The 27,291-nt window shown below is 41.4% G+C and overlaps 1 protein-coding gene across 4 annotated transcripts in view; it reads left to right on the top strand.

Annotated features, from left to right (window-relative positions):
- Nucleotides 1-1,053: 1,053 nt before the first annotated feature.
- Nucleotides 1,054-27,291, top strand: part of dph6 (diphthamine biosynthesis 6) — a 61,234-nt gene continuing 34,996 nt past the window's right edge. For 2 of the 4 annotated variants that reach the window (XM_028565843.1, XM_028565846.1), the window contains exons 1-8: nucleotides 1,054-1,210; nucleotides 1,655-1,746; nucleotides 3,084-3,268; nucleotides 16,664-16,737; nucleotides 17,734-17,852; nucleotides 24,937-24,998; nucleotides 25,465-25,559; nucleotides 26,417-26,549. In XM_028565843.1, the coding sequence (XP_028421644.1) occupies nucleotides 1,188-1,210; nucleotides 1,655-1,746; nucleotides 3,084-3,268; nucleotides 16,664-16,737; nucleotides 17,734-17,852; nucleotides 24,937-24,998; nucleotides 25,465-25,559; nucleotides 26,417-26,549 (783 nt within the window). In that variant the 5' untranslated portion in view covers nucleotides 1,054-1,187. Of the gene's footprint in view, nucleotides 1,211-1,654; nucleotides 1,747-3,083; nucleotides 3,269-16,224; nucleotides 16,302-16,663; nucleotides 16,738-17,733; nucleotides 17,853-24,936; nucleotides 24,999-25,464; nucleotides 25,560-26,416; nucleotides 26,550-27,291 lie in introns of those variants that run through there. The other 2 variants (XM_028565844.1, XM_028565845.1) reach the window with 2 other exon arrangements.

Consider the following 27,291-nt stretch of genomic DNA (forward strand, 5'->3'; position numbering starts at 1 on the left):
ACTGCCTGTGCCACAACACAAATGGTGCTCATCTGCAGGTTGTAGATTTTACCATATATACAGGATGAATAAAACAAAAAACAAACAAAAAAGGGAACCTAGTTAAAAGCAATGGGATGAAGAGACGTCTCTCTCAATTTTGTACACTCAAACAAAATCAGTTGCCTTTAGCCTGCTTAGGGGTAGAAGGTGAGGGAAGCACACAAAAGCAGTGCAATTATTCTGCTCTGGCACAACAACAGAGAGCAAAAAGAGCATCAAAGGCTTTCCTCTGAGCAAAATAGGGCTCCCTCAGAGGAAAAGCGCAACCTGTGTGTGAATACCAGTGCATGGACTTTTGGTCCTCTCTTGAGACACAGGAGGCAAAGGATGTGTCTCAGTGTCAGTATTAGAGTTACAGTGCATGTCCGCTTTGATTATGTTATAGTAGTTTGCATCGGCAGTTTTTTTTTATTTGCTGACAATTTAGTAAGTTTATGAGAGCTGAAGAATAAAATAAAAACATTTTACATATGAAATGTCCAAAACCCACATTTCCAACATTTGTTTCATGCACTATTACATGTGAAATTGTTGCTTTCATATGTGATGTCTTACATGTTACTCACATTTGATATGTGAAAAAATACCTGCATATGCTTAAGCTATTTAGTTGTTTGTGTAGAGATTTGCATTTTTATTTATCTATTTTTTTTTAAAACATTTATTTCATTTTTTCCCATTATTATTGTTATTATTATAACTATTAATTATTACTTATTTTAGTTATTGTATGTTATTAAATTACTTGCTGTCATTGATTTGTCTTTCATTATAGTATAACCCTAGTAACGTGACCACAATAAATTCCCTTTTGTATTTAGAAATTCTAAATTAGTATAATTGCATGTTTTACTTTGATAAAAACCTGTCAATACTGTACATAAGTATGGCCATGCCTGTTAAACAAATCTTAATTTCATCGAAAGGGAGAAAAATGCCAGGGAGCGATTTTCTATCAGGCATATTAGAGGGCAACTCGGTATATAAAGGGGTCCTTTAACAACCCGGAAGTCTAACTCTCACATGTCGTTGTGTACATCACATCCCGGTGTACATCTACCGGTTGCTAAGCACAGTTATCACGTTGTGTATCATTATAGCCAATGTTTTTGATGTCATTAGTTTTTTAAACAAAAAATCAGAAGATGAAAGTTGTCGCGTTAATAAGGTAACCACGTTTCTTTGCTGTAATTGTCTCATAGTTCTAGCATGACAGTAACTACATCTCAGATGGATTGCTGTAAACAAACGCTAGATCACTTCTTCCTATGAGGTGTAAGGTGTTGTATTTCGCCCCGGACTTTGTTCAAAGCGAGAATACCATGCCACTTGTAGAAATCCAAAGGTATCGACTATAAGGGTGTTGAAAACCAAAACAAGAGTCGCACACAGTAGCTAACTTACTGTATGGTCAAGACTGTTGAGAGTAGAACATCCTCAGTGTAGTATGTAACATTACAGCCAACAACAGCTTCTTCATCACTAAATATTAATGCTGCTGCATCACTTCCCCAGATTTATAAATGTACATCCCTGATAATGTACGCATAGGACTGCATAACGATTCAAACACAGCTTTACCTCTATGCCTATTTCTCATGCTGTGTTCCAGTGGAGGCAAAGACAGCTGCTACAACATGATGCAGTGTGTTGTTGCTGGGCACCGGATCGTAGCTTTGGCCAACCTACGTCCTGCTAACACAGGTGAGAAAGATGCGCTGCTGGGGTTTAAGTGATCTACAGGGGCTGGCTGGGCTATATGGGCCAGCCAGCTGCACTTCTGTGGACCAAGAAACTAAGAACTTTACACAATCAAAGTACTGCAGAACTTTATGTAGGCTACTGTAAATCCCACAGGAGGGTTTGCAGCATGCTAGCTTTTATACTTAGAGATGCAACGATTATGCGATTAATAAGATTAATTAGTTGATGAAAATGAAAGGTCCACTATTTCAATAATTGTTAATTTTGAATTAAAACAAATTCTATAATTTTATGATTCCAGCTTAATTAATGTAAGATTTGCATACTTTGCAAGTGTTACATTATAGTAAATTGAATGGGTTTTTGATCACTTTGGTAAATATGATGCTCATCTTTCACTATTTTCTGATGTTTAATTGAGAATCTAATCTGCAGATTAATGGATAATGAAAATAATTATATTCTATATATTATAATATTTATTTTAAAAGGTTTATGGTTACTCTTGCTGAAAAGAAGACGGATATCAGATAAACACATGAATATAAAACATGAATATGTTATTAAAGTTATGAGTTTTATTATCGTCTAGTCATCTAGTGCACACTGTTCTGGTTGTTGAAGTATGAAGTTCAGTATGGTATAGTATAAAAATAAATGACTATTGAAAACACAATGAAATAAATATTCATGTGAAATACAAAATAATGAATTGTGAAACATTTGAGTACGTTATTAAAGCCTAGCCTAACTTTTATCATTCAAATTTCAAATGGTGATGTTTGTTAAAGTTTATTTTTATATCATTGAAGTGTTGTTTTTTTTTATTCAAAAGGCTTGTTTTTATTACATGTTGACATTTTTCACAGTGACAGTTTTATTTCATTGTGTCACTTTACAGAATAAAGTTAATATAATGATGAGTTGAGTTGGAATGATTTCAATTTGATTTAATTATTTGCTTCATTTTTAATACATTTTGATTTCTTTATTTCACTTTGACCCATATGGATCTTAATTTAACTATTCATTATTTTGATTTCAATACATTTATCCATGCCATTAGCATATTGTTGTATAATGAATGGTTTAAATTGTGAATGTCATAGTTCTCCTGTTCATTTATGGCCCTGTAGTCTCATGTTATTTATTGCCAGTATTTGTCGGTTTGTACAACATTTTTGTTGATATCCGAAATTACCTTCTTGATAATTGTTCACCCTTAACTATTTTCATAAAAGTGCTTCATCACATAGTCGTTTATACTGTTTATCAGACACATGATCAGGGGTTTATAACCAGACACTGGCCTAACTACCCTTTCCTCCATGACACAGATGAGTTGGACAGCTACATGTACCAGACAGTTGGCCACCAGGCCATAGAGCTGTATTCTGAAGCCATGGATCTGCCCCTGTATAGACGCACCATTCAGGGCTCTAGCCTGGACACCAGCAGAAACTACAGTGTGACAGAGGGGGATGAGGTGGAGGACCTATATGAGCTGCTTCACCTTGTCAAGGTAGGCCTCCCTGCCCCTACCATTAGTGAGAAATAAAAGGATTTTATTATTACTATATTGTATTCATTATCACTGCCTGCCATTCAGGGTTCACCCCAGGTCCTCTGGCCAAAAGGCCTTAATAATTAAGGAACCCACCCGCTTTTATTTTCCATACACACACATACATTTAACTAGTTTATTTATTTTAACGATAAGTGATACTTTCATCACTAACAGTGACTAATACATCAAACAAACTAAAGGATACTGTATTGCTGTATGTATCTATTACATAATTCCAATTAGAAGAGCTAAATAAGTACAAACTGCCATACAGCAGGCCAAATCAGACTTGTAGCAACAACTGTAGCAACAACTGTTAGCATACCAACAATTGACTTACCTTTTGCACACACAAAAGAAACAAATCAGCATTGTTGTTCCACCGTTGTCCTTATTCTTGCACCTGACAAACTTATGTCCAATTTTCAGATTTGATAGCGCCTAAGAAAAACATCTGGGTCTCTTTGTACTGGTTCCAGTTTCTTCACACGCCATTTGTTTGCTTGGCTTTTTTCTCTCCATTTTGCACTGGGCAGATACAGATACAGTACAATCAGACTGTAATTTCAATTTAAAAGATATAATATATGGACACACACATTCACATACAGTAAATATACACAAACCTACATACGCACAAATGTATATATCATAAAAAGCATCTGACCATAAATCAGGAAATAAACAAATAATCTAATTTTATTTTCACACGTGATTTGAAATTCACACATTATATAGAGAGGGAATCTTATTCAGAATAATGTTATAGTACTTCATAATTATGTGAATTTACCATTGAGCATATACAATAGTCGTCGTTTTGACTCCTTGCCACCACTGACATATGCTTGACTGTTTTTTAGTGAACAAGCTCTCAGAGTACTACTATGCTACTCATCTCGGCTAAGGTTCATGACATGTCACACTGTTGAGATGTTTTACAAGTCATTCTCTGTGAATTCAGAGTCACTTTGTAGCCCATCAGCACCATCTCAAAGAGACCCTGCTTGTCTAGTTTCATCTGGCCTGCTATACACTAACAGTCCTTAGCACCTATTGTAAAGTGCAACCAAGCTGCTCAGTAGATTAAAAAGCTATGTTAGTGCTTTTAGGCTGTCTCATTTAGTATGTCTTGATTTCACTTTCAAAGTTTTCTTTTCATCTTACTCTGGGAAAATAGTGTGCCTGTTGTATCAGTTAATCAAAGTTTTACCTGTGAAGTTGGAGAGAGGTGCCCTTCAACAACTGGCTACACAGGAAAAATTCCATTTTTTTTTTTTTTATCTCACTTGACAGAAGATCAGATGTAAAAATTAATCACCAATTAATATTTCATCAAATACCACTTTTTCCAGGACGTTGAAAAAATATTCATTTGATGCCAAATTATGCATGAGACCTCGGTGGTCTGATGGTGCGGGGTGGCTGACTGACAGGTTTGAGACAACTGTGTGTGTGTTTAACACACCTCTGGCACTGCCTGCCTACCTGACCGCCTGCAGCCATGAGGAAGCTACCTGGACACGCACTTCAACAGCTCTCCCTGCTGTCAGCGCAAACAGGGTGTGGGATTGATCCTGTGTAACACTTTTTCCCCCTCTGCAGCCCCACACAACCTCTCATTTTAGCTTGCAGCATCAAAATTTAAGAGCTTCTTATGGGATGGGGGAATAGGAGTTGGTTGTTGAGATGGGAGTTGGCTTGACATGGTGTAAATGAGAGAGGGGGTTGCTTGGTTCTTCCTGTAGGTTTGTGTGGAGACATGTTCATCCGGAGCTGAGGGCTGCTCCAGGGCCCCTGCGTGTCCGCACACCGCCTGGGTGGCAAGGGCCAGTCAGCCTGCCTCAGGGCATTTCGCGCCCTCTGCCTGACTTTCTTTGTGGTCTTCTGTATAAATCGCAGGCTTTACACATGCAGCCACATGAGAAAGCTCTTGTTTGTGAGTTTCACACAGTTCCAAATTCTCATTTTGGGGCTTTCGTGAGTATTCACCGTCAAATAGTGGACAACTCTCTGGTGCGTGATGCAATATACCGTCTCTGGCTGTGGTCAGGACTCTAATTGCAAAGGGCTGCTAATTTCCCATTTCCAGGGCTTCTCTGGTCTGACCTCACCAGTCATACGGGCCATAGATCAGGGCAGTTGGACTCCCATGGGGCCCTCGCAGCCTAGCAGACCTCCAGTCGTCTCTCCATTTACCCCTCTCACCATCATTAACAGACCTGCACCATAAACAACAGGCTTCCTCTCTCTCTCTCTCTCACTGAGTGATATCAACCATAAGAATAGACGTTCCCTATGTCAAATGTCAAGTTACCTGCTCTCTGAAGTTGCTTTTTTAGCATTTTCACTAATTGGTAGGTTTACTAACTTGTACCATTTGTACCACATTGTGAAAGGTAGTAAACTCATCCCCTGTAATTAGAAATTCACACAATTCTATCAGAGCATCTCAAATATCCTCTTAAAAAGTCATGGGTTATAGTCACAGTCAGCTATGTTCAACACATATACCTGGTTTTCTAGGTTGTTTTTTTTTACCATAACGTTTGTGGTGTTGTTGATTAGTGAAGAAAGTGATAGATGGGGGAGAAAGAGAGAAGAAATACTTCTTTTGATAATGAGCTGTTAAAACACCCTTACTGAAAAAAGAACAATTTTAGCATGAAAAAATTTGCTCAGTTTGGAAAGTGTGATATTTTGAAAGATTCTTCCTTGCAGTTTGAATTAATTAGAAGTTACACGATTATATTTGGCAAATGACACTTGAGCATAGATGAAAGAATTTTTTTTCTCAGATCCGGAGTTGATGAGTTTTAAGTGGATATTCTTCCCTCCTCCTCCTTTGCATTGCTGACAACAGACCTGTAGCATGAGCCAACAGTGCCATCTATGGATCATTCCCAGAAGCTGGCATACCAAAGAGACTCTGTACACTTTGGCCTCTCGGAGAATGTTTGGAGCCATTGAAAAGATTCAAAGGAAGAGATCATATTCTTCAGAACCATTGTTGATGGAGGAAAAAAAGCCCAATTATAATAGAAAAAATGAGCCGTCCATCCCTTGGCAGTAGTGATAATGGCAGAATGACAATGTGGCCCTATCCTTGGCCCCTTTGCTCTCATCGCTGGCTGTGTATAGCAATGTGCCTTTGAAGTGTGTAACCTGATAGACATGCAAGCCACAGCATACCCTATCTCATCCTGCGAGGTGCTGATCTTTGAACCCGCTCTTTGAGGGGGAGAAATAACAGTTTTGTCCACGGCTGAAAGGGTATATTTTTATAGAATAGGTGACTTCCTCGTGTCCTCTGCCAGGCTTCAAAGGCAAGCTGGAATATGACCATTATATGAAAAGATAACAATGTGTAAGTCTTAATATTTAGATTTGTAGTTTATTTAAATACTCACTCTTTTTTTCATGTCCTTGTTTGTGTGGATTTAGAAATTGGATTTCGTAAGTTGTGTGTCCATACTTCATGTGTGTGGTTGGTCTGCTCTCCTCTGCTGTGATCTGCTCTGATGTGTGATACAGATCAGCAGTGTCAGTCACCCCTGGCTGTAACGCCAGTCCCCCCGAAGGCCAGCAAAACCCCTCATATTAGTCATATCACATCCCTCAAGTCCTTTATCCTTCTCTCTGTGTTCTGTGACCTGACACAGTGGCTCTTTATGCCCCGTGACCCTGCTTGCGTGTGTGTGCGCACACACGTGCATGCTTGTGTGTTCAAGGTTAGGTCAAATCGGGCCTCTGTTACATGATAACAGGTCTATCTCTGTTCTCCTTGCACACCTCTGCCTCTCTTCTTTGCCCCAGTTTGTCTTCTTTCAAAACTGTGGTAGAAAGAAGTGCTCTCACTGCTCTCATCCATATGTGCAAATACTGTAAAATACTCAATGTGGTGCAGAAGTAAATTTTAGTATGTATTACTAGCTTTTTTAAAACAATTTTCTCCAAGACATTTAGCATTTTTCACATTGTTTTCAGCAGATATAACATTTTACAACACAAAGATGTTGTGCCTTGAAAGTAGCACAGCCTATAGGGCACGGAGGGCAGTGCGTTTTGGGAAGATGCAACTAGAGCTTCAATCACTTGATGTAGTAATAGATAATATATAAAAAGATAGTGACTCTGCAGCAACTCTGCAACCTCTGAGCTGATGAATAAAGACAAAGACATTTGAGCTCATTAAAGTGATGAGGAACAATAGATGATATCTACGCACACGTTCCTTTCTGCCAGCGCTAATTAGCAGCACTGTGACATCTCTGTCGTACTGAGACCCAGCTTTGAGAACGATGAAAATGTTACTTTCAAATCTAATTTTATATCCGGTAATGCATTCGACTTTTTAGAAACACTGCTTCTTTTATTTTTTGGATAATTGATATCGCGGGTCAGATATCACTTCCCCCTCCCTTTTTTTTGTTTTTGGAAAACCAGTATTATTATTTTTTTCTGGAGACGTCTGGGAAAAGTCTTGAAGAGGTGCATTGAGACCTTTGGCCTTTGTAGATGAAACATTCCCTTCTATTGGTGTGTGTTAAAACACCTTGTTTTTAGTGTGATAATCCTTTTTTTTTAAACTCACACACACTCTTCCCCCCCATTCCCTGATTCTCCTGACCTTTATTACACACACACACACACACACACACACACACACAAACACACACACTCTCCCCTCATCCTTAGTCTCTGCCGCCGCTCCATTATCGACATCAGCAGACAAGAGTGGGGCCCTCTGAGATCGCAGAGGCAGTCGGTCCACAAGTCCAAACATTCTTTTTCATTCTTCCTTCTCCCTCGCTCCTTCTTTCTTCCTTCTACTGGCATCTTTGTCTCCATTGTATTGTCGTCGCACTTTCATCCGGACCCTTCAGAAGCCTGGTTCTGCGTTGTTGCGAGTGCCCTGATGGAGGTGTATCCTGCTGCGAGGAAAGAAGGGAAAGGGATTGAGGGAGGGGAGAAAGAAAGGAGCAAAGAAGAGGAGGAGGAGGGCAGGCAGGCAGGCAGGCGGAGGAATCTCCAGTTGAACCAGGAGCTCTGCGGTATTGATTAGGGAGCTGAGGTGTTGTGAGACAAGTCGTTGAGGAGGGGTGTGAACTATAGAGGAAGGGGGGGGGGGCGGTCAAAATCAAACGTAGCCCTTCTCTGATTACCGGCATGGTGCAGCATTAGACGTACATTGGGGGCTCAACAGGAAAATGGATTTTTTTAAAAAGCTGCTTAATACATAAATCATGACCTCTGGGGTCACAGCGGGGGTTTAGGAGATCAGATCAATAACAAAGCTAATGCAAGCTTGTTGTAGCAGGTTTGTGGTGCAGAGAGACCTCTAAATGGTGTTTTTGGAAGTAGCTTACAAGCAAGCCGATGGATAATCACTTTGTAGAAAGTTTTCAAGCAAGCCGATGGATAATCACTTTGTAGAAAGTTTTCTTTTATTGCTTTTTCGGTGCAAGTTTAAAACACCACACTTGAATGTATATTTCAGCACGGGCTAGTATAGATTCCTTCAAACAGCTGTCTCTCTGTGTCGCCTCTCTATGTGATAGCCATTGTTATCTTTTCCTTTGGTCTGAGAGTGCTTGTATTTATGTTGGTCGACACAGTGGCAGCGGGGTTGAGATTGCAGGCTTGTTTTGCACATGAGGAAGGATAGCATTAGCGCTGAGATAATGGCGCTGTGTATTGTTCGCCGGCCGTGTGGAAGTGGTGGGACAGGATCTATTAGATGCAGGCCCATTTCCCTCCAACTGACGCTAACAGTCCCCACAAACATTAGATAAAGAGCCTTGCCTCAAGCCTTTGTAATTTGTTTGTATTTTTCTGCTTAATGTACTTTGCTCAATCTTGTTTAGCGATGATGGAAGCTGATAGCCTTATCTCGCCTTGCCAAGGGCATGAGCCACTACCACTGCTTGGTTGAACATTGTTCCAATGAAGAATGTGTGTGTGTGTGTGTGTTTATGGTCTTTTTTTTCATAATTTTATTTTGATGCCTGATGAATTGTAGACGCATCTAGCGGTTATTTGCATTTGAGATATTGGCTAATATGTTTTGTTATGCACCAATGTAAATACAGCATTATGGAAAGTCTATTACTATAATTTTTGTTTGATTGTTCATAATAAAACTTTAGGGAAATGCGGTGGTCATTTTCTAAGCCTGGCTGACCAAATTTGATTTATTTTCTTTTTGTGTGTTTTGTCATTTGTGAATTCTTTCTTCAAAATGCCTTTGGACGTCCTTCCTTTCAAAACAAATGCTACTTTTGATCATCACAGATCTATTGTTACATCTTCACTGTCACCATCAATGAAAATAAATTTTTTTCCCTCTGCTTTCTCCTTTTTTTTTTTTTTTTTTTTTTAAGTGAATCTGAAAATATGAAGTCAGATTTACATGGCTTCCACGGGCTAACGTATTCCTCCATTTGGACTCTAACCAGTCGTTTTTGTATTTGGAGCCCTGTGTAAAAGTGTGAAGGAGAATGCCAGTCACTGAGGAGGTTGGACTTGTAATACAACCTTGTAAACTCACCTGAACTCACAGCTAGTCCGGCCCAACACTGCCTGTCTCAGAAGACAGCTGAGGAATAGTGCCAAGTCTTTTAACTCCCTGCCATTCATCTACTCCAAAATTAAGATGGCTTTTTTTATGTTTTGTTTTGTGAACCATTCCCCTCAGAAATATTTGTGGCAGGCCCCATCACCTCCCGCAGCTAAAGTCATAACCAGCCGTAGAAAAACACTGTCTGGAGTCTGGAGAGTGGGTTAAACCAGCATCACTGCTATATTTTCCTCCAGTCTATCTCTGGGGAGGGAAGTAGGGAGGATTGGGGGGGGTCATGATGTCTGTTGGAGCTATGGAGAATAGAGGACAGGAGAGCCAAAATGCCAAGAGCCTGGAACCTGACCTCACCAGAAAAACATTTACATTTTGGAGTGTGTGTGTGTGTGTGTTTGTAGGCCAGTTCTTGACTGTGTGTATACATGGACGTCAATACATGTGCGTGCATACACCCTGTGGACTAGGTGGTTGTTACGGACCATGAAAAGCAACTGACATAGTTTACCTCTCTGTGGCATGAGACTCCTTCTTTGATTCCGTCCTCCTCGCTTTCTCGAAGCAGCTTCCTGGCTCAGACGCTCAAACACTCTTACCTTAGCCAAGTGGGAATGTTGCTATGACAGAGCTGGGGTTATGGCTTTGTTTTATGCCCTGTAGAAAACGGTTACTAATGCTTATTTATTGGAACACCTTATCCTTTTAATGACGAGACCTTGAAGAAGTTAAATGATTTCTTGTCATCTTCAAAAAAATCCCATAAAGGCACACAAGTGACAATTTGTTTAATGTAGAAACAACCATTAAAAAATATAGCATTTTATAAGAGGCAGTAATAACTAAACTTGTTTGCTTGAATTGCAAGTATTCACGGTCGTGCAGTACATCGATAAACAACCTTATGTCTCCCCGCTGCTTCCCAAAATTTAGTTTTCCGTGCGCTTAGATATGGAAAGCCTCCTTGTCCTTGGCCTGCTGAAACTAGTGCTTTGTGCTTGCTTTGGCCAAGGCCCTCTCCCTCCCTGCCTGACGACTGGCTGGGCCTGTGTTTACGTAACCATATATATCTGAGAGGAAACTCGTGAAACGTTAATCTCTCTACTTTTTAACCCTGATGAATTTCTACATTTTCCAGCTGTGCGGCATGGCATATTTACGCTCAGGCTCTATCGCTGAAAACAGCTCTGTCATTGTAAATGAATCACTATCCAAGACTAAAGAGTGTGTGTGTGTGTGTGTGTGTGTGTGTGTGTGTGTGTGTGTGTGTGTGTGTGTGTGTGTGTGTGTGTGTGTGTGTGTGTGTGTGTGTGTGTGTGTGTGTGTGTGTGTGTGTGTGTGTGTGTGTGTGTGTGTGTGTGTGTGTGTGTGTGTGTGTGTGTAAACTTCAGGCTAGGAAACTGTACAAATACAAGCTCGGCCATGAAAAGCTGCAGTGGTACCTTCATGGATTAAATATGCTGCTCCTTTTTGATTCCTCTCCCGACCCAAATCAGTGCGCACTTTTCACATTTCTGCGGGCTGATAAGCGTCCCTCACTCATCGCGTTGATGAGACAACGTCTCATGTCATATCCTCTGTTGGCTGGTCACACCTGCATCGTGGCCTCAGAGGAGGATAATACTTTTCCCTATTCTACTTCCTCTCTCCCCTTCTTGTAACTTCTCAGGAACCGGTCGGGGTATTTAGGTTTATGAGCAGCTGGCTTTGTGAGCCGTTTGTTTTTCTTTTTCCACCACTCCGTATGGTTGAGGACTGACACGTGGTGAGTCATCCCGCCAGCCCATCCACGAGCACAAAGGAAGAGCCCGTCTTTCAACAGCTGCTTCAAACAGACAGCCCCACCAATTTACCAAAGGGAATGTCTCTGAAAGCCTTTTAGATCAAGGTTTTGGCCGATGTTTGTTTTACAAAGACATTCGCTAAGCTTGCATGTCCATTTGTTGCTTTATTTTGATGGATCAGACATTGTTCATAGTATTTTAGCCTCAGTATATATAAGCAATGTATAATCTTGTAAGCATTAGGTGTAACTTATAACATTATAATTGGTCCAAACTAGGGCTGCACGATATGAGGAAAATATGGGCTGTGCGATAATGCTGTTGAAACTGGCAATAACGATATTACATGCGATAAATAAAAATATATTAAAGTGCACTCATTTCTGCATTTCTGCTGCTTTCAGTATTCTGCTAAAATACAACAAACTGCTTGTTGAATATAAAACAAATGTAAGGAAATCATTTCCAACATTCTTTTATTGAACATTGAATTGAACATAAAAGGCACCACTAAAAAAAAATGAAAGTTACATTTTAAAGTGCAGTTTTCTACTGATACTCTCTTTCAACTAACACAAAAATATCTCGGTCTTTTGCGATATGTTGCAGTCTTTAGCAATGTGTATATTGCGCCAGTTGTGCAGCCCTAGTCCAAACTATATCCTGTACCTCCTTGTGCACACTTCTTCCACATCCTATCACTCCTTCACCAACTCAGGGAGTCACCTTGGAGTGTAACTGTACAGAATGGTAATGAGGAAGCTGATTTAAAACAAATAACCAGTGTCTCCTCCTACTAAGCTTCCTGTCAGTTCGGCATGTCTGAGTTGTCAGGACAGCCCAACACGCCCCCGGACTATGTCCGCATTACATTAAACACAATCGCTTGACCCTAGCCAGCCCTATCCCCCGTACCACATCAACTTGAGCTGCTACAACAAGATCCAACCCCCTCCCACCATGTAGGGGAACAGGGGAGAACAATCACATTACATTACAACAGGCCCAGAGCTGATCTAATGGAGAGAACATTAAAACCATGTCGCGTCCACTCACTTACCTGATGGATCCTGGAGGAGAGGGATGGAGAGGAGACGCAGTGTTGGAGAGAAGGGGGAAGGGATAGGAGGCTGTGGGGTCAGATGTGGTGTTGATATGACAGTGCGGAATGGATGCGGCAATGGAAAGCTTGTGATGGTACCCCTGTGCCCTTGAGCAAACTGTCATTCAAACCACTTTAATTAATTTCTCCACTTTATCTCTTCCCTGCTATCACACACAAGCATATTATACAGGAGGCAGTAATAGAATAGAAAGTATGTGTCAACAACGTCAGACCTGATAAAAGGAGTATTTTGTAATGGAAATATGTGGCCATGTGGCTGTAATAGCCAAGATCTGCCAACGCTGGCTTTCTAGTTGTCAGAACAGAATGAAGCAGGCATTTTGGAAACCCACCATTTTGCAAAATGGAGCTTTGTATTGTTAGGGGTGTATAATTAAGTTCTCATTGTGACAACCATTGAGAGAGAGCTAATGAGGGTTCTGATGTATTCCATATGAACATTGAACATGAGTATTTAATTTTTAATATTTTATGGCTTTCTAATTGCCTTGGTTGCTGTTAATAGTTTTGACTGTTGGATATTACCCTGACTGAATGTGTGGCATGCGTAAGTATCTTTAAGCTGAGAGCTGATGAAATTCTCATTCTCAAGCTGAATTTTTGCTTTATGATTGTCGCCTATGTATCTTTGGGGCAGATACATATCTTTACTGACGGCATGTCTGTGACTGTGAATACATTTGAACCACTCATTTACTCCCTTACTAAGATGAATGTATATATAATTACAAAGTATATCACACACACTACCTTGATATAGAGTTTAATGGCCGTATCGTTTCTTTGTGGAGCATGTCTGCTGGCCTTAATCTTCCCCACAGCTGACATCTTAATAACTCAGTCTTCTCCATCCATTTCCACCAGAGACATCCGGATGTGGGGGAAGGATTAGTTTAATGAATTTGACAATTAGTAACAGAAGTTAATGACTGCATGGGGCTAAGTACCCTGATGGACATGGCTGGGGGGACTGAGGGCTTCCATTGCTCTCGGCCATAGATCCTCATTAATAGCTTTTCTGCCCGCTGGAGAGGACAGGGGAAGCCAGGCCAGGCCTTTGTTTAGTCTGCCTCTGAAGGCGCTGCTACGGGGTTGCACTGTTGCACAATGCCATGCCAGAATTAGTCCCGCTCAGGGCGGGAGTTAATGCAGGGCCTCAGGTCCTGGATCAGGTGAAGCTTCTTTTAATGAGCCGGGGTCATTAAATGTGGAAAAAAGAAAAGTGACATGGAATCTTGTGCCAACAGTCATGAAAAAAGAAAAGTGGCTTGCGGGTCACAAGAGTCCTGATGACCTCTGCTTTGATTTATCGTTATGTTAGCTTCTTACTCAGATCCCAGCTTTAATGTAGTCAAAACATCGTTTAGCCAGATAGCTCTCATAAAGATTTTATTATTATTTATTATTATACTGTGGTTCATGGCTTACCTTGTCGCTTTGTCAGGTATTCCCACTATAAACCATTTTGATAAATTTTTCAGCTACCATAAAATCAAAGTTTGTATTTTTTATGGCATCATGAATACACATGAAACAATTCCCATAATATCCATCAATTCAGATTTATACATAGATATACCACTTCTCCGCAATAATTTATCCTACCTTTCCCACAGAGGATGAGAAAGTATGTCTAGAATTTGTAAAATGGCGTCTGGAGCAGCATTAGCTGCCCCCTCATTCCTGCCTGTCTCCTTGTGATAGCTTTAATAGCGACGAAAACATAACAGCATCCAAAAATAATCATTTTCCAAAGCTGTTTGCCAAAAGGACTACTAACTGGAGTCTCCATTGAAAACAAGGGGATGTGTGAGAAATTTGTCTTGTGTTATCATTAGTGGCAAGTATGCCTGGGTATTATAAGGCTGCATGATGTAATGTAATGAGAGCCAGTGAAAAGAGAAGCTGTTTAATTGGTCGAGGCTGAGTCAAACCTCAGAGGCCTGAGTACCTACAACAGTCTGCCTTCAGAGTGAAGTGGAGACAGAGGGAGACGGAAGGACAGAAACACAAGACGAGGATGTTGTCTGCTGATGCTTGGGCCGACTCCGGTCCTGCCAAGTTTAAAGCCAAGGGACCAAAATGGTGTTGATGCAGCGCACTTCCTCAACACTTCCATTCCTATCTCTTTTCCTCTCTGCCTCTCCTTATCTCACTCTTTACCTCCTAATATGCCTCTTTAGGAAGTGACAGTTGTATTTAGGGAAAAGGTTATCATTGTATTAGAATAGAGTGCTGGCCCTGAGGCTTACCTAGAATTACATGACACCGCCTACAGCCCCCTTCGCTCTGTGCTGGGCTGAAATGTTATCAGTCTGACTTAATTACTGTCACCGGGCAGTGGAATTGACTGTAATGTATATTCCCGTGTTGGACACGTTGGAGAGATATTAAAACTTGAGTACTGAATCCCAAGTTCTTAAGATCTCTTGGTGTTTAACTTTAGGTCAAAGAGTTAAATTCTGGCTGTATATTTGTCTGTATATGTTTAACTTCAGCTTTATACCCCACATCCTTTGTTGCACCGTAAACACCACACACACATACGCACGTGGCCACACACACACACACACACACACACACACACACACACACACACACACACACACACACACACACACACACACACACAAACACACACACACAAACAGAGCACATCCTTTATCTGATTAGCTGGCACGCCTACGTGGAGCTCTGTGTGTGAGGCACTGTGTGTTGCAGCGCATTGTCAGGCCCCAGGCAGGGCATGGATTTCATTTAGGAAAGTATCAAAGGTTTACACGCTGTTCGCTTTAATCAGCATGTTTATCAGGCAGAGAAAAATTGCAGGAAGGGACCACAGGGAGAAGGAGGGGTGGGGTTGGGGGGTTGGGGGGTTATCTTAAGGACCAGTAGCCAGGGAAATTGATAATGGCTACAAGGTAATTTACTGGAGACTTGTGCATCCCTCCACTGCTTCTACCCTTGCCTCTCATTCTAATTACTGCCCATGTAATGTTCTATAATGAATCTGCAGGTGTGTGTCTGTAGGGTAGGGTCATAAAGGTAGGGAAGGGGGTTTTGTATATATATGTGTGTGTGTGTGTGTGTGTGTGTTAGTGTGTGTGTGTGTGTGTGCGAGCATGCACCCCTTGCTTGCACCTACTGTAGGTTTGTTTGTTTGTGTCACTCCGGATCAAGCCTGTTTCCGTGAGAGAAGATTGAACGCATCTCAAGGCTTGTGTCAGTATCTCTCGAGTGCATAGTTGTCTCACTGTTTCTGAAATCTGAATATGATATGAAAAGCAATTAGATTAGCCCTCAGCAATATTAAAGATACATGCCACTCACAGACACAATGCTCCACTGATACTTCAAGTTGTCACTGTGGTTCCGTCTTCCAGCTGGGCGCGTAGAGGATGGAACTTGCGGCCAGACACACTCCTCTCCCGCTCAAACTAGACTGCTGATAAGGTCCAGGAACTGCCTTTAGTTGTGCCGGTGCCTCCAGTCACACACCCACATGTACGTAAAAACACACATCCACACACAGAGCTATGTACGCAACCGTCCAGGGGATAAGGGCTGGACCATAAGGCCTTGATACAGCCACAGTGTAAACATCCCCAAAGGATTGTGGTCCGACAAAAGGAAAAAGCCGTCAGGAATCTGATTTCTTTGTCTCTGTTTCACTCTGTGTGTGTGTATAATGTTTACATGTGTTTGCGTGGTTTTGTTCAGATAACACTTTGGGATACCATTGTTGGTTGTGCAAAGAGTATTTGGCCCCGTGGGACAGTGACATCATATTGCTGTTACAATGCACGTTGCACATACTGTATAATGGAAAAGGCAAGAAATTTTCCTCCATCTTTTTCTCCCCACAGGAAAAAGAGGGTGTCGAGGCAGTGTCTGTAGGGGCCATTCTCTCCGATTACCAGAGGGTCCGTGTGGAAAATGTGTAAGTCATACAGTACGCACACGCACGCTCACGATGCAGAACACGCTTTCTAACTAAAGTGCACACCCACCCTCTGCTTTAGGCCTCTGAACTCGAATGACGCACACTCTGTGGTCCACTGAAGGAAAAGAGTACATCCTCTGTAGTCACAGTGTGTTCCAAAACTTGGAGTGTGTGTGTGTGTGTGTGTGTGTTTAAACAAAATCATGTTTGAACACACACACACATATATACACACACAGAGTTTTGTTTATGCCATTTTATTTAGACTAGCTTTGATTTTTATGGTGCAGCTCTGTTTTTATGGAGCAGTGATTTCAAGAGAAGGAATGAAACTGATAGTTTCATAATCGTCATGGGATTTTGTTACATATAAAAAATGCACATTCCCATTATGGGTGAAACGCAACAGTCTTATTAGCAGAAAGACAAGATGGTTTCCTTGTTACACAGATACCCATATGTTTTTGTTTTTTTATTCTTGTTCTTGTTTTATTCTTCCTCTCTTTGTTTTTCTTTGCCCTCCGTCATCTCTCTTTGTTCTCTCTTACTCTAAACTTACACAGACTGGACTTGGCACAAAAGCTCCCTTCTTATTAACAAACCCTGCTGTCAGTCAGCTATTGTTTCCCCTTATACACACTGGATGCAAACACATGAACATCTCACGCGTTTATTGAGCTGTAGAAATTTGTGTGCAGACTTTTCGGGTCCAGTTACCCGCTGTGGTTGCGTGTTTCACATGAGTTTATGCGACAGACAAGCCACAGCTTAAGATGGAGTTTTTGTTTTGTCTTTGAATAAAGCCATTGGCAGGTGGGAGCATGTCGTGTGGGCCTATCAGGGTGGCAGCCTTCCCGCAAACAGAGAATGTGCCCAGCCCAGTTAGCTTTGAAGTAGTTCTGAAGTTGGCAAATTTTCAATAGTAACGGCTTTGCATATCCTTCTCTGTCTACCACCTACTCCTCTCCCTCTTCCCTTTCACCTGTTCCCCAGATGTTTGCGGCTAGGTTTGCAGCCCCTGGCCTACCTGTGGCGCCGAGACCAAGAGTCCTTGCTCTCCGAGATGATATCATCTGACCTCCATGCTATCCTCATCAAAGTCGCCGCCTTCGGTGAGTTTGTGTCCCACTCTCTTGTGTGTCAGGCAGCTGTTTTTTAACTCTCTTTTGACTTTCTCTGAAGGTGCCATGTTGGTTAAGTGGTGGCACGGGGATAGAAGGGACAGAATTTCGATAAGAAAGGAGGAGGAGAAAGGGAGGTGTAACCAGAGAGGAAAAAGAGAGGCACACAGAGTAATGCCCTAATCATTAATCTGTGGCTTAGCAGCGGTGTTGAGACTTGTGCCAGCGGCGAAGGTATTGAAGCAGAGAACAATATGAAAAGATAAGAAGCACAGAAGGAGGAGGTGTGAGGGAAATGCACAGTGGTATTGGGTGGGTGGGTGGGTAGGAGGGAGGGTTGGCAGTTGAGAAGTAATCACAGGTGATTGCCCCTCACATTAATGCAACCTGTCAATAAGCGACGCATGTCCCCATTGTGTGAGAGAAACACTGCATTCTCTGCTTATGCATAGCTCAGAATACATGGTCCATGAAGCGAAGATTAAAATCGCTCATTTATGTTTTTCAACTGCTTCAGCGGCACTGTGGGAAGAGGTTAATGTGGTATCACCTGCTCTCTACCTGCCTGTTTTGGAGCCCGAGGACAGGAAGATCAGATTACTGAATAACAGGAGAGAGTAAAAAAAAAAGGAGTTTTCTTTTTCTTTTCTCAGGTACATGACATTAAGATCCCTACCTGTATCTACTTGAAAGTGCAGCAGGATCCCTTTTAGACAGTGCCAGTGATAAATGATAATTAAGGCTACAAATGGTTCTTTTTACTCTCAAACTACTCATGGCGATAGATCATCATGTAGACACTGTTTACGTGCTGTTAAGTGCTTGTTGTCACCTTTGGTAGCAATCAGTTGAAAAGGGGTCCCCAGCTGACTGATGACCCTGAGAGCTGAGCAGCGCATTTAAGATATTCTGCCTATGTCTTTCAACGCTGCTCGAATAACCTCTCATGGAATGCACTTGCCAAGCCATTTGTCTTTGGTACTTTATTTGCCGGACCCATTTCTCATTTTTAATGGTCTCATGATAAAGGACTTTTTGGTAATAAATAATACGACTTGTCAGATGCCCGTCAGAGGAAAGATGATGTCAGATTTGCGATTTTTTTTTTTCTGCAGGATTATAATTATTGTTTACCAGTCAAAATGTATTTTTATTTCCATTGCACTTCTAACAAGATATAATCAAAGTCTGCATTTCATATTAATTTATCAATCATAATGCCAAATTATCCTTCTGGAATAACACACGTAAAGAAAAACCACACCTTAAAGACCTCAGTCACCTTGTAACCCAGCTACCTCCGCCAAGCCTTCTATTCTAAACACAACTTTGTCTAAAAGCAAATTCTTAACATATTTTGGAAGATTATAATTAGAAAGGAAAATCACCTCGGGTGCCTCTGAGTGTGTATATTGGCCTCCCAGTGTAGGTGTTTGTGTGAGTATGTGTGTTTTGGCTGCAGGTAAAAGGGAAAGATCTTATCAGCCCTGACTCCTCACCTGTCCCGAGGCAGTGGTAATTAGAAAGGAAAGAATTGAATAGGGGTGCAAGCGCCCAAGGCATTTTAGGCAGCACTCACATAATTGCAGCTTTGGTGGGAGCAGGTCTGAGCAGTGAGGTGTGCTGTTTAGGGGAGATTGGGTGACAGAAGGGCGTACCTGGTGGCCTTTGGTGTGTGTGTGTGTGTGTGTGTGTGTGTGTGTGTGTGTGTGCGCGAGAGAGAGAAAGAGATTTGGAGGGATTTACTCGTGTAGATCTCATGAGGAGAAAAACATAACAACTCTAACAGGGCAAAGGTTAAGTACGCATCTGAACTGACGGCCAAAACGCCTTATTCTATATTCTGTAGTAGTATGAAATGAGTTTTGGTGGGCTCTGAATAGTGAGAAGTCATTCAAGATTAATATTCCTTCATTAGGCACTCAGACAGGTGGAAATTAACAGTGAATGGCTAAAGAAGGAAAGAAAATACTATCTTTTGTAAGGGTGGATATATTCCTTGATGTCAAATCCCTGCAGTGAAAAGACAGCTGTCCAAATGCAGGATGATCCTCTAAGTGAATTCTCTAGAAGTGTTCATTTGCGTGCTGATGGCAGCCTAAAACCACAAAAGGGAGAAAGAGGATTTTAGTCTTTGAAGATGCCAAATTGCATGTAGAGAAGTAAGTTCAACTATCGGAGTCTAAGGCTATGAATGTCAGAAAAATGCTTCTAATTAGCACAATGCATTTCTCTCAAAGGGGAATGCATTTTTTTTTCTTTTCGGGAAACTGTCTCTTTGAAATGCAATATCTCTTGAGCTAACCACAATAATTGGCAATTCTGAAACCTAGTATTAAATATTCATGTAATTAGTTAATTGATTGATTAGCACAGGTATATATGAGGGCACAGGTTTAGCAGTTAATTGGTCCTCAGCTCCAGAGATAATTGGCATGTGTGAAATCAAGGTCTATCCGCAGGAAAACCTTTTATCACTGCATGATCTTTTACCCTTCACACGAACATGGCCTTTGTACTATGAAGAAGGTAATTTATGTCACAAATTTGCTTTCACCGATCACCTTACCCACTTAAGGACATTGAATAGAATTGGATATATACCTAAAGGACAAATAATGTTTAAAGAAATTAAAGATAATGTACTGAAATGTTTTTGTGGAAGGCAATAAATAGGCAAATTAAATAATTGCATTCTTTCTGTTATCTAAAGAAACTTTTTTTTTTATTTCAATTACCTGCTGTATATAAAGTAAAGCTTGAGATATAGTGGCAAGGCATATGGATATGACATACATATGTTTTTAAAGTGACAAAGGATTTCCACAGCGGTGCGGAGGAAGGTCCGGCCCTTCCACACAACATTCCTGGATAGGAGAAAAACGTGCTCTGGTTTATTTCTTTAAACCAGTCACAGTCGTCTTGGGCGGCGCTAAGCGCTGGACGAAGCCATGGCACCTCTGCAAAATAGCCTCGGGATGGAACCTATTTTGGTGGAACATGGTGCTCGTTCAAAAGTTGTTTTAGTCGTGCAGCAGAAAACTCAGATTGGATTTACCCTGCAGAGATCTGAGGAGCAGTTAACCATTGTCCTCAAAAATTGACCGGAGTTTAGAACGCCAACACAAATAAAGTGGAAGTTGAGGGACATCCGGCGGATCGTCCGGCAGCACCTGAACAATCCCGGAAATTAAACGTCATGGATATAGACTAAATTTGCTAACCCACAATAAGAAAATACACACGAAATGTTAGCTCATAAAGTTAGGTACCTGGACAGCTGTTTTACCTGCGTGTCACTGACTGTGACCTTTTCTTGCCAGTTCAGTTGAAACAGTTAGAACGGGTGTCAAAGCAGCCTTAAATAGTTTAAGTACGATGGAAGCAATTGCTGCTTTTTTGTTTTTAAACCTGCTACACATTGGCTCTTCGTGTGAATTCCTTAAACTGAAGAGAAAAAAAAATCTATTAATTTACACAGGTTAATTTTGTCTGGGTTAAATTCTGTAAAGTTGAAAGTACTCCCAGTTTCTCCTTTTTGATTTGTTAGACTGAAAGGATTTCATCTTGATGCAATTGCTACACAATTCATGCTGCCTATTACTCTGCTCACAGGCACTGCATTTCAGATAAGAGCCTGACAAATTTCACATATAACCTTAATCTTATCATCCTTTGTACGGTGCCACCTCCCTCCCTTCTTTCTTTCTTTCCATTCTGTATTTCTCTCGTGCGCGCAAAGATTAGGTGATAGTGAACACCTATTGTTTTTGCAGGGGGTCTTTGAGATTGTTGTTTAAAGGCGGATGCAGCTCACCTACTAGGGAGGAGATGCTTATTTCATCCATTTAAAGGCTAGAATGTTACACATCATGAATCCAATTTTCTCTGCCTTTTCTCTCTGAAGGCAGGGATTAAAGCCGAGCTGTCAGCCGGCATGCCAGATCTTAAGACAACCCGCGGATGTCTGCGATACTGCGCTCAGCTCAGACAGTATCTAGAATCTCCCGGCTTTTAATTCAGCATTAGGCTCAGTAAGCAAAATCACAAGCATTTTCAATTACTCACTGCAGTGGGTTTACATGAATCAACCTCTTCAAGGTGGGAAAAGGCCAATCATGATCGTTAAAAAGGATTAGTGCAAAAGTGTGCTCTGGAAATAATTACCATTGACTTCTATAAGGGTAGAAGTGAGAACAGCATTTTCTGTTGAGTTCAGAAGGAGCATGTTTTTTATTTATCTGAAAGCTTCGCCTTTTGGTCCAAGAATTGACTTCAGAAAGTGAGCTTCAGAAACAAAGGGTTTTCTAGATTGTATTTGTTATTGTAAGCTTTCTGCTCTAGGGTAACTAGTATTATGTCTAAAATGTTCTGCATCAGTTTTTCATATCCCCGTAGAAAAACCAACTCGAATGCCTAAATGGCTTTTGGTTTACTGGTAAACTTTTTATTCTTGGCTAATTTCAAGGCCCTAAATGTCAACAAGGTTTTTGAAGAATGCTCTCCCTCATTACTGGGCTCCCTGGTTTTAAAGTTCACTGAATTTAATTGGAGTTTTATAGGATAACACGAGGTAAAAAGCCCTTTTAAAGGAGGGCCATTCCTCTCAGTCTCTCTTTAGGAAGCTCCTCTCTCTCCAAAGTGCGGTCTTGCTGTCTCTGGCGGCAGAGTAATAGCAGCTTCTAGTGGGCTTATTTGGGTTTAATGTGGCATAATGAGGTTAGGTAATTGGGTTTAGGTCAAGTTGTATAACAGGTTCAGAGGAGACAGAGATGTGAAGATCATGTAAATGAGTGGTGTTAGATCGCTGAAGGCTCACACCAGTGGCTACTCAAAGACTTCTCAAGGCATGTATTGGACAAATGCAAGCTCATTCCACCTATCCTCATTTCCAAAAGGTTTCAGTAACCTTAAGTCAGTCAGGAACTTCAATTAAGAAAACACTCATACAAGTGCTAAGTGGTCATGGGAGAAATGCCTTCACGTTATGCCATCTTCATATCATTTTATCACTCACTCCTGTCTTCCGAGATTTTCACCGTCCTCTTCCCCCCCTTGTAAATATCAAATAATGTATCATGTATTATTTAAGAGCAGAGAAGTTAATGAACATAATAAAAAAAGTGGCATCCCCTCAGCAATTTGGAGCCAATTATAAAAATTTGTTAAAAGGCATGACTAATTAAAGAGGATATTTAAATGGGATTGAATTTTAATGCGTTTTTTTTTTCTCTCCTGCCTTATTACCTTTGTGGCAGGGTTAAGATGAGAGGATGTTGAGATTAGATATTCTCACACTAATTAAGACCACAGATCCCCTGGGAAGAGAATAAGGGCCTGCTCATTCTCTCCCTCCACACTCTCCCCTCTCTCCCTCCCTCCCTCCGCTGTGGCCCTCCGTCTCTCCCCCGTAGTGCTGGACCACCGGGGCTCAGAGGACAGACAGCTGGGATTAAGATGAACCCAGGATTGGATGCGACGTCCTTCCTTCACGTTCCCTCACTCTTTCCTCTAGTCTCCCATCCATTGCTCCCCATGGGGCCCACGGATGACACCCTAACCTTTGAGGTTGTCAGGCCATGAGAGAGGAGATATTCTCACATTACGATTAACTTTGTTCCTTTAATTAAACACATGATCGTGCCAATGAGTGGGACCACGTGAAGCCTCGGAATAGAGCTATATTGGATTTTCAGAGAAATTATTAGGGACAATTTCAGCTGTTTCTTGTTATTGCGATGGCATTCCTGTCACAACTACACGTCACTTCATATGGGTCATCAGTAACTTGTTAATGATTATGTCAATCAATTAGGAGGCGGCCACAGAAAAAATGAAATGTAGGAGAATAAGGCGAGCATAGTCAGTGACCATTAAGAGTTAATGGTTTGGTTCCAGTAACTTTGCCCTCATATTTTTGATAGCAATCAGGTTTTCCACTACACATAATGGCAGGAGTATATAACTACACAGTTTGGAATTTCCTAAAATGTAGCATTTTACATTAATGTCCTGTTGTGTTTTTACTGTTCTATTCTTTGTAGAAAGCACCTGGCTTTTTTCCCGTCGGAACAGTGAGGTGTACACATAGATATAAAACAATCTATGGGTGTACATTCCTCACTGTTCCAATGGGGAAAAAAGGAAAAGGAAAACGCTGGCTGCACTTTTTTGGTGAAAGGACTTGTTTACAGGGTGAGATGGAGTTCAGCACGGTGCCATCAGGAACTGGCGTCTCTAAGACAAAATCGGGATTTAGTGTCACAAAGCAGTAAAACCCTTTGACACTCAACAAGCTGAGAAAAGTGTTTACGGTTTTTTCTTCCTGCTAATGTACATAATCCCAAAATGAGACTGATCAAAGTGCTAATCTTTGGGTGAAGCTATGGTCTAGATTTGGATATCTTATTAAAAGGGCAAGAGGGTTTTTCTAGAAGTCTGCTTGGTTGGTTGGTTTTACTAACTTTTTTTTTTGTCTAGGGGGTGAGCTTGTATTTTAGGAGTGTGGCACCACTGGGTATTCATACAAAGCTCTCCTCCAACCTTCTTTCCCCTCCTTCTTTTCTCTCCCATGCCTTTGAGTCACTTCCATGCACCATTTCAGGGGGAAGGGGAGGGAAAAAGGCAAATAAACAAGATCTCTTTCCAGAGTATATATTCTCAAAGGGAACTAGATGAGGGGGCGGCAGGCGAGGGGGCGTGGGGGGTCTGCGGCCAGCAATTGAAAACTGTTGCCCTTACCCGGAGAGAACTGTGTACACTACTTGCAAAGTCAAACAAATAGATCCAGGGTGCAGGTTTACGTGTGTGTTTGTGCGACTGCCCGTAAACCTCCCTGCCTGTCATCTTCAATCACTGTACTCTGTTCCTGATCAGACCTCTCTCTCTCTCTCTCTCTCTCTCTCTCTCTCTCTCCATACATGTGTCTGTGTGAAATTGTGTTTGCATGTGTATTTCTGTCTTTGTGTGTGTGTGTGTGTGTGTGTGTGTGTGTGTGTGTGTGTGTGTGTGTGTGTGTGTGTGTGTGTGTGTATGTTCGTATGTCTCCTGTGTGTGTTTCCCATGTGGGTGCCAGGCCTGGATCCAGAGAAGCACTTAGGACAACCTCTAGCTGACATGGAGCCCTATCTGAAACAGGTCACAGACTGGTAGATACTCTGCCACCCAGTTTACACTCATGACTGCAGTACTTCCATGTATTCTATGTGTACATCATGCGCTCACAGTCAGGTTACCTGATCTTGAAGTGCTTAATACTACAGTGAAATATAGTTTTCTTTCACTTTAAGCTTTAGATGATTATGATTATGATGATTATATTCTCTATTCTTTCTGTGCTTATTGTGAGAAAATATCCTAGTCATACCAGTGATATTCTGGTACAGGTATTATTTAAACTGGTGTCAAAAGTAAAACACTTCTAAGATGAACATGAAGACACTAAGGTTAATTTAAGGCTAACTTAGAATTACTTGTATGGTATTTCTAGACTATAAATTGAAATGTTTGGGGAAATTATGGAAATTGACAGTGAATAGTGTGTTTAAATCAAATACAGGAGTTTTGAAGTATTTTAATAAGGTGTGTTGCTTCCACTGATTAGCTCTCCCAGAAGTATGGAGTTCATATTTGTGGAGAAGGAGGTGAATATGAAACATTCACCCTTGATTGCCCCCTCTTCAAAAAGAAGATGGTTATGTGAGTAAAGAAATATAAATTTATAGTCATTTGTCTACATTAAAGGGGAACTATGCAGTTTTTTTTAGCTTAATTTAACTTAACTGAACAGCTTCAGAGTCATTGGAATGGTTATATGACTTTTTTCGGGTTGAATGGTGGTCGTCTTGCCCTAGCGCCTGTGAGCGGAAAAACCACCCTTGGAAATTTCGGCCGGCAAGCCTCCGGCCTCAGTATGCCGTGATATCAGGTCTCGCGATGTAACGAATTGCTTCACAGCACTGCACACATACAGGAACCGGCTATCTATAAGAACAAGGTAGCGATGGAGTTTTTCACACTATCGTCATGGCTGAGCCGGCAAAAAAGAAGCAGAAAGCTAGGAAGGCATTGGAATGGAATGGAATGGAAATTGATTTATTGAAACAGGGACAATGCACAAATAAACATTAAACTTGTTAAACAAGAGAATATGTCTTGGACCAGGTTATAGCAACAATGGCTAATTTCCACCAGTAGTCCCTGGGCAGGTATGACAAATTACATTGTCGGAGGAACAGAGAAAGAGGAAACGGCAGACTGACCGAGAGAGGAGTTAGACACAAGTAAACATAGGAGCTGCCAAATATCTATTCCGAAAGTTGTACGGGGAGCACCATAGAGAAACCTGCGAGCAAAAAGCGAAGAAATTGCCAAAACTGCATAGGGCCCCTTTAAAACTCAGTTACACTTTTTGCTGCAAGTTTGGAAAGTGAAAGTTATTTTCGTGTGTGTGTGTGTGTGTGTGTGTGTGTGTGTGTGTGTGTGTGTGTGTGTGTGTGTGTGTGTGTGTGTGTGTGTGTGTGTGTGTGTGTGTGTGTGTGTGTGTGTGCGTGCAGTGATGCAGCGGAGACAGTAATCCACTCAGCAGATGCCTTTGCTCCAGTTGGCTACCTGCGCTTCACCAAGATCCACACCGAGAACAAAGATGCCGTGAGTCAAACGTCTGAAGGAATCCATGAGTTTAACTTGGTTTGTAAATAAGATCAATGCATTTCAGTGCAGAATCAATCATTTCACAACAAAAGTTTGAGTCACTTTGGGGTTGATTACTTCAAAACCACTCTGAGGGCAAAACAAACCCTTTTGGTGTCTGATAACTTTGTTGAGCAGAAGAGAAACACAGCACTGTGGGGCAGGGTTCAGCTCAACCTCCAGAGGGCCTCTCTCTGTCTTTCGCACACTCTTGCTCTCGGTGTCTCCATTCATCCCTCGTTCTCTCTCTCCTCTAGCCCCACATGGCCTACTTTGACGTCTGCAATATTCACTGCAGCCTGAAACTAGGCCCAGCTTAATAAACATGTCTGCTCACATTAAGGCGCTTTGCATTCAGGTAGCTGGCTAAGCGGACACAGGCGGGGGTTGCGGGGAGGCAGTAGGAATTGGCTTTTGGTATATTAGAAGGAGCTGAATGGGGCTTCACAGACAAGAAGGGTGACACTTTGAAACGTTTTACTTTTCCCTGCAAGAGCAGACAACTTTATGATCCTTAAATTATTGTCACAAATTCTGTGATGGAGACATTGACCTCATTTATGTGTAGTTTTAATGACTCTGGTTTCATTGTCTGGTTTAATAAGACACCTACTAGTTGATGAGTGTTCCCGGCGACATGAAATGCTGCTTGCATGCCGTGGTATTTGTTGCAGCGAGGTAAGACTTTAAGGGTTTCACTAAGGGATGCTACTCGCCTGTAGCTCGACATGTCTCCGGG

This window comes from Perca flavescens, chromosome 20, assembly GCF_004354835.1.
Source record: "Perca flavescens isolate YP-PL-M2 chromosome 20, PFLA_1.0, whole genome shotgun sequence".
Taxonomy (NCBI): domain Eukaryota; kingdom Metazoa; phylum Chordata; class Actinopteri; order Perciformes; family Percidae; genus Perca; species Perca flavescens.